The sequence below is a fragment of the Sinocyclocheilus grahami genome, unplaced genomic scaffold (genome assembly GCF_001515645.1).
Source record: "Sinocyclocheilus grahami isolate Dianchi unplaced genomic scaffold, SAMN03320097.WGS_v1.1 scaffold2177.1, whole genome shotgun sequence".
In the NCBI taxonomy this organism is placed as follows: Eukaryota; Metazoa; Chordata; class Actinopteri; order Cypriniformes; family Cyprinidae; genus Sinocyclocheilus; species Sinocyclocheilus grahami.
This window is the reverse complement of record NW_015507356.1, coordinates 67,721-75,939: the sequence shown is the minus strand read 5'-3', so window position 1 is coordinate 75,939 and position 8,219 is coordinate 67,721. Positions and strand designations below refer to the sequence as shown.

The window sequence follows — 8,219 nt, the reverse complement described above, 5'->3', positions numbered from 1 at the left end:
CCCCCCCCTTTATTTATTTGTATGTTTGTATAATATATTTATTGCTTTGGCAACATTGTGATATGTTACACAGTCATGCCAATAAAGTTCATTTGAATTGAATTGAAATGAACTGAACTGACAGAGAGAGACAGACAGAAAGAGAAAAACAGACAGACAGACAGAGATAACATTAATGCAAAGACAGAATGTTGAATGTATATGGCCAATATGCCGTAGACATGGGAATCATGTCTTGTATTGGATTTACCTGCAGAGTCAAATAAATATCAGGTTCTCATTTTTATCTTTGACCCTGCAAAAACATTGACTTATTAGTAGTTAATAACCAGGTTTTAAACCCTTGTCTGTTATTTTAAGCCTGTCACAATGAGTTTGGAATCCATTTGAAACTCATTTAGGCTAATATTCTGATGAACAGCACATTTGCAGCTCAAATGAATATTAGATTTTCAAACTTTTCTTGCATTTCACACTACAGAGTTGCAAGTTTATTGTCCTGTTGATCACATAGGTCACGTGTGCTGAGAATCTGTTTTAATTCTGTTTCTGTTTTAAGGCACGTTCACGTATCACACATCACACAGATGCAGGTCCGTTTCATAAACAGCTTCTTTATTTGTGCTGCATTGCCATTCCTTGCTGATATTTTTCATATTTTCTGTCTGTCCTCCTGCAGGTTTGAGCTTATCGTCTTTGCTAGAATGTAACTGTATGATAGTGTTTTTCTCAGTTCCACCTTTATTCTCCACCTCCTTTTCAACACCATCCGTTTGCTCGACTTGAAAACAGTGTAAAGTATTCCAAGGCCGAGCTTGGCCAGAGTAGATAAACCCCTGCTTTCCTAGGCTGCTACAAATAACATTCATTCATTCCTCTCCAGTGACATCGAGCGTCCAGCGAGCGTCCAGCACAGACCCCAGCGTTAACCTGTAGTCCGCAGTCATGCATCTGGTGTTGTGTGTCGTACTCGTGCTGTTCGGGTGTCCTTTTGGGAAGATGTTTGTTCTCCATCCTTCACCTGAGGCATCTGCTGTGAAAGCCAACAGGTAAAAGCTGACGTTTTAAAGATGAACAATGTCACGATGAATGGATCGGAGATCTTGTTTTGGTTTTAGGTTTTGGGGAGAGCTTCATGCATTTGTACAGGTAGATGTGCTGTTAGCAGAAACCCTCGTTACAGCTCGCTCACTGTGATCAGTCTATGAATCCAGATGAACTTAGTCTTAGTTTTGGTAGAGGTTTAGGCTAATATTTGAATGCTCAGGGCAAAAGGTGAATGAACCTCATTATGATCACATCACGCTGTTCTTCCATTTGAGACTCAAACCCTCCTGGCTGTCTCATCGTGCTCGACTGACCAAAAGAGAATTACTGGATATTTTCAGAAAGCTTTTTTTGCTCTGGACTCTACTACACCCCGAAGCTCTGGCAGTACACGGCTGCACTCCTAAACATTTGGCTGCAATTTGACAGGCGCACATACACAAGCTCTGCAAAGGTGTGGTGACATTATGGGTTTGCAATGCATTGCAGATATGTGTGTTTTGTTGCACATGCAGAGAACTGGAAATCAGGAAAATCCTTCTGGAATCTCTAAACCTCCAGCGGGAGCCTCGTGTGTCCGTGTCGAAGATGAATCATCTGCGTGACCAGTGGAAAGCCACTTTGGAAAGCACCATGCCATCCTCACCAGGTACCCTGAACCCCAGAGATCTGGCTCATGGTCCGGTTTCTGGTAAACTTGATCTCTTGTCTATTTAGGAGGTAACTCAACCTTTCCTGAGGACTCCGGAAACTCGACGTGCTGCAAACATTCCTCGCAGGTTTTCATTAAAGGTGAGCGTTCAGATGCATCCTACTACGACTCTGACATTTTCATTGCTGCAACTCTTTTGTAGTTAAAATCAGCATGATAAAAAGGCCTTACAACTACAATAAATGTGAGCACAGTGTATAAATACTTCACACGTCATTAATGAAAGCAAGGCTTCGTTTTCTTTAGACATGATATCAGTCCTTCACTTTCCTATTGGTTTCGGGGTAAAATGTGACCTGGGCAGCTTTGCTGAGATTGGGCTCATCATGCATGTCTTGTTTTGTGTAAATGTGTCAGATCTGGGCTGGGACCGCTGGGTGGTTTATCCAGAGAGCATCACTTTCGTCCAGTGCCGATCCTGCGGCATGAACCGCTGCTCTGAGACTGCAGACGCGTCTGCGCAGGTACATTTCCTCTACATCATGTTCAGTTGTTTTGATTTCTGTTCTGAAATGCTTTACACAAACATGTTTCCTCTCATCTATGGGCTTCAGACTAAAGAACTGCTTCAGATGATCTTTTCTCTGGGCTCAGATGCAATCTTCATTGTCTTCCCACAGTGCTGTAAGCCGACCGCTCACGAAATCCTCCCGTTTCTCTACGTGGATGAATGGAGCAGTTTGGTTCTGTCCTCAGTGAGTCTGATCCGTGAGTGCGGCTGCAAAAACACAGGATCCTGAGGTCATGACCCTGTTCTAGAAAGCCTCCCTGACCCGCAGGTCACGCTGACCTGTGTGATTATTGGCACAGAGCAACAGAAATATGGCAGAGAAGCACAGCTCTTGGGATTTGTAGGTTTATGGCTTAGCAAACATATTTAGCGTCTTTTGACTTTTGCTGCTGTCGAGAGGTCAGACTCTCAGACTCTTGTGGGCTTTAAGAGTGTGTTTGAAAATAATGTGGAAACATATAAAGTTCTCAGAAGACATGAAGTTCTCAATCTAAGCCTGTTATTCAACTTTCATAGAAATGCACAAAGGACCTCCTGTTACAAATGAACTCAAGGCCAAATCTGTTTTTAACTTCAGGTTTTAATGGGGCCGCGGCTGTAGTCTGACTTGATTTCAGCGGCCAGCGAATGTTCCCTGAAAAAATGTTGTCGAGCAGTTCTGCCAAAACTTTTCCCTGAGCGAATCTGAGGACCAAATAAAAGGTTACATTCAAAATGTCCTTCCTTTAAATCAAGCTATTATGTCAATTATTCCTCTAATGTGGCATCCGGCATGATCGTTAGCGTTAACGTGCTTCTGCACTTTGAGAAACATCCCAGTCTTGCAGATAAGAATTGAATGGTTTGAGACATTCCAGCATGAACATTTCGGCTGCGTGCTTGCAAAATTCAACGTGGGAACAGTTTTCAACCCACTATTTTATATATATATATATATTTGTAATGTTTCTTAACATGATTTCCATTGTATGAGAAAATATCAAAACCATTTCATGCAAACCAGGAATAGCAAACTAACACTTTCAAATGCTTGTTTAGCTAGTATTTAACAAGATTTGCACTTCATATCAAATGGATCAGCAGAATGTTTTATTAAAGAAAGCTTTCAAGGCATAAAGATGTGGTGTCCTTCACTTCATAAAAGATGTTTGCAACATTAATTTCTCTTTTTATCGTGTGTGTGTGTGTGTGTGTGTGATATTTCTGGCAGTTTCTGTGTGTAGCAAAACAAATCCTGAAAAAGATTTAGCAACATGAACCCATTTGAACGTCTATTCTGCTCACTTTTCAGTGGTTAGTAATGATTGTGGTCACAGGCTACTTGCAGTGCATTCCTCAAATTAGCAGATTATTTTGGGAGTTTATTGGCACACAGTGTTTGAAAGTTTGTGTGTGTGTGCATGTGTGTGTGTGTGTGTGCGAGTGTGTGTGCGAGTGTGTCCCGCTCCCGCAAGGTTCTATTCCGCTCCCGCTATATTTTGTTCACCGTGTCCCGCTCCCGCAAGGTTCTATTCCGCTCCCGCTATATATTCACTCTTTGTTCACCCGCTGTCCGCTTGGAATAATTTTCTTCGCGACCTGAACGTTCCCGCTAAATTTAGATCTCGTTTCCAGAATCTCACTTTTAAATTTCTGCTACTGAAAGAAAGAGAGATAGGCTGACAAATAAAAGTGTAGTCTGCGCAAAATTGTGTTATTTTATTGTCTTGTCAAGAGTCTTGAATTTATATGAATTATCTTAAGACACAAAATTCGTCTTAAAAATGTTATGCAACACAGAAAAAAGTGTCAGAGAAAATTAAAATGTTGTACAAAAATTGTATTTCTCATTTTTATTCATCTTGTCAGGATACAATTCGTTTAACATTTACAACACAATAGGAAAAAGTGTCGCAGAGAGAAAAAAATAAAATAAATGTAGGTTGTACAAAAATAAAAAATGTATTCACCCCCCGGAGCCGTGTGAGACACTTTTTATTAATGGATGGGCGCTTTTTATTTAACTTCTTTTGGACTGATGCATGCAACACCCACTGAGTGCCATGAAACAGCTTGAAAGATCAAAGACAATTTTTAATATAACTCCGACTGGATTCATCTGAAAGAAGAAAGTCATATACACCTGGGATGACTTGAGGGTGAGTAATTTATGGGCTAATTTTCATTTTTGGGTGAACTAACCCTTTAAAATAGAAATCTTTTGTAACAATAACGTTGAAATGTTTGCAATACAATGGATCAGTATTTAAAAAACATAGGTCACATGAATTTTTTCTAGGGCCTTCAAATAGCTAGAACCGGCCCTGAGTGCAGACATACATATAATAAAATTAAATATAATGTTGCGAATCATCATCAGAGTCGGGATCCATTTGCAGCATTTTTATTGCGTAAACAGACAAGACAGGGTCAATCACCAGTAGATACAATAGCGAGGGCTAGGCTGAGACAGAACGTGGGATGGGCAGGAGGTCGAGGCAGGCGGCAGACAGACACAGTAGAAGAACAATCCAAGTCAGGGCAGGCAGAGACAGATCAGAGTACGATAATCAGTCCAAGGTCAAACGAATAGGCAAGATACAGGGTAAACGCTCAGAAGTGACAGCCGGGGCAAATCAAGACTTCGCAGTGAGTAGCCGTGAGTGTTAGGCTTATATGTGTGTGTGCGTGATTCAATGCAGGTGTGTGCGTGCAATCAGTCCCAGGTATGAGGCATGATGGGAACTGGAGTCCGAATGGATGAAGTCAATATTCCGGAGAGAGTTCCCTCTGGTGGTGAGGAGGAGGCGGTACGGAAGCCTCCTCTGTAACATATAACACTAATAATAAAGAGATAAGACAATAAAAATAATAATAATTAAGTTTAGCAAGACTGAGCGTAGTAAATAAACGTGCTGCTGTGGACGAGCCACATGCATTTATTAACATTCATATCTCTATTGACTCTCTACAGACGAGTCGGGGGACTTCTGCTGGTTTATTCATAAGAGATGCGGCACATGGGATGAAGTTTTTGTTTTACTGTCAGTCAATGAATCCATTCCGAATGGAGGATCGATTCGACTTCAAACCAACTCTCCGACTCACCTGAACCCGGTTCATCCCCATGACTCTCCGTCCATCATCCCTGAGGACTGCGGCCTTCGCTTCGACGCTGACACACCTGAGACACCTGCCAACCTGCCACACCTGCCACACCTGAGACACCTGCCACACCTGAGACACCTGAGACACCTGCCACACCTGCCACACCTGAGAGACCTGAGACACCTGCCACAACATAATCTCTGCGTCAGACTGACAAGCATCATGGGAAAACATTTACACTGTCCGCCGTTTCTGGTCAGCATAAGGAGAAAACAGTAGCACACCTGCCACACCTGAGACACCTGCCACACCTGCCACACCTGCCACACTTGAGACACCTGCCACACCTGCCACACCTGCCACACTTGAGACACCTGCCACACCTGCCACACCTGCCACACTTGAGACACCTGCCACACCTGCCACACCTGCCACACTTGAGACACCTGCCACACCTGCCACACCTGCCACACTTGAGACACCTGCCACACCTGCCACACCTGCCACACTTGAGACACCTGCCACACCTGCCACACCTGCCACACTTGAGACACCTGCCACACCTGCCACACCTGCCACACTTGAGACACCTGCCACACCTGCCACACCTGCCACACTTGAGACACCTGCCACACCTGCCACACCTGCCACACTTGAGACACCTGCCACACCTGCCACACCTGCCACACTTGAGACACCTGCCACACCTGAGACACCTGAGACACCTGCCACAACATAATCTCTGCGTCAGACTAACAAGCATCATGGGAAAACATTTACACTGTCCGCCGTTTCTGGTCAGCATAAGGAGAAAACAGTAGCAGTCTGACTGAGTCCTGAATTAATCTATAAACATTATGAGACACAACAGTAAAGATTTAGACTGATATACTGTTAGAGGATAGTGGCGTAACATTTAGGATGTTGCATTTCAATTTAAATTCATTTGAATGAATGTTTCAATAATATGTGAATGGTCTGTTTTCAGATAAACAACATTTCCAGTTTAATATGCTTTAAATTTGAAATATACATTTTATTTTAAACGGCCTTTATAGCCCTTCTGTTTTATTAAACTTTTTATATTTAGTACACTGATAAAAGCACTAGAATGTAGTTCATGACTCCATTTATTTACCAGTCTATATATATATATATATATATATATATATATATATATATATATATATTGGTAATAAATATCTGGAAGCAAATCTCTGTGTCTACTGTGATTTCATATTAATATGATGTATGGATTTTAAATCAAATCACTGAAGTAGATTTTAAATCTGTCAAACAAACAAACCAATGGCATCAACAACAGTAAATAACAACAGTTATAGAAAATTCAACCTCAAATGTCTCTCTCACACACTCACATATCTCGTTTGTTTAGTCAAATACACTCAGAAAGCACAAACAGAACTGAGCACACAATCATCATCATTCTGCACAGTAGGTTTATTCAGTCAGATTCATGCTTGATGTTCAGAACAGTGTAAGCAGAGGCACCTGCAGGATTTCTTCTGAGGGTGCGCACATGTGCTCACAGATGAGAACAAAACAGCGTTGGATGAAGTGGATTAGAGCCCTGCACCGGCCTCAAATATAGGCCCTAGCCAGTCTTTTTCCCCTTCTCCCAAAAAAGATTATACTACTTTTTCAGCTATTAAAATTCAATTCAATTCAAGTTTATTTGTATAGCTGTGTGTGTGCACTTTGGATGGGTAAATGCAGAGCACTAATTCCGAGTATGGGTCACCATACTTGGCCACATGCCGCTTCGCTTCACTTATTATTTACTTTAATCAGTATCACTGCGCTGCCGTGATGACGTGCCTGCTGGCGTGCGCGCTCGTGCAATTACATGCCCATAAAAGGAGTGGTGAGCCGGAACCATTCAATACTGCACGGGGGTGTGCACTTCACTTCATAATATCCGCACGAGTAATTATACGAATTAATGGTTCATTCTTAAAATGGCTTATGAATTCGTGCTTAAAAGGAGTCTGTTGTTCAATATATAGTTTAATCGTGTCTGTTTGACACACTAATCTGAAGCTCTGTGCCTCAGGTGACCCGCCCTCCTGAGTGGACGCGTCCGCGGAGCTCCGTGCTGCGGCCGCTGAGTGCGCTTCAGCTAACTGCGATTTCTGAAAGTCATCCTTGATTTCTAGATTTGACGAAATGTGATAAATCGGCGGATCGTCTCGTCATGAGCGACCGAGGAGCGGCGCCTGACAGCGGACAGTACAAGCCGAGGATGAGCGGAGGGAGCAGGTGAGAAAACGGTCTCAATGAGGAGCTAAAACACAAGCAAGCAGCGACGTTCCACAGAGTCTTTAAACACGGGATACTGACAGATACGAACTTATGAAACGGATCGAAAGATTTAGAATTGAACTGAAGCATAAAGGACTGATGATCACGAGTGAATACAAACTAAACAAGAGTGTCGTGTAAATAACGGACACAAACGCGAGTGTGAATCACCTTCATGCTGAAATGATCTGATTTAATCCCTATAAACGAATGAATGATTACTGTTAAATATATTATCAGTGTGCTGGTGATTTGTGTGTGTGTCAAATAGTTTTAGGCCGGAGAAAAAACACAATCATTCATCTGAAACTCACTCACTCACTCACTCACTCTCTCACACACACTCACTCACTCACTCACTCACTCACACACACACACTCACTCACCCTCACTCACTCACACACACACTCACTCACCCTCACTCACTCACACTCACCCTCTCACTCACTCACTCAATCTCACACTCACTCACACACACACTCACTCACACACACACTCACTCACTCTCTCACTCTCACACACACACACACTCACTCTCAC

At 42.5% G+C, this 8,219-nt stretch overlaps 2 protein-coding genes across 2 annotated transcripts in view; both read left to right on the top strand.

The window, feature by feature from the left end:
• The first annotated feature begins 945 nt into the window (after window positions 1-945).
• On the top strand, window positions 946-3,082 carry LOC107574302 (bone morphogenetic protein 5-like). The gene is made up of 5 exons (XM_016260748.1): window positions 946-1,049; window positions 1,563-1,696; window positions 1,768-1,839; window positions 2,117-2,223; window positions 2,380-3,082. Exons 1-5 carry the CDS (start codon window positions 946-948, stop codon window positions 2,497-2,499), a joined length of 537 nt encoding a protein of 178 aa, XP_016116234.1. The 3' UTR covers window positions 2,500-3,082.
• Window positions 3,083-7,224: 4,142 nt separating this feature from the next.
• The window catches only part of aff1 (AF4/FMR2 family, member 1), an 8,196-nt gene continuing 7,201 nt past the window's right edge, over window positions 7,225-8,219 (top strand). Inside the window, exon 1 of the mRNA XM_016260746.1 lies at window positions 7,225-7,242. Within this exon, the coding sequence (XP_016116232.1) occupies window positions 7,225-7,242 (18 nt within the window). The remainder of the gene's footprint in view (window positions 7,243-8,219) is intronic.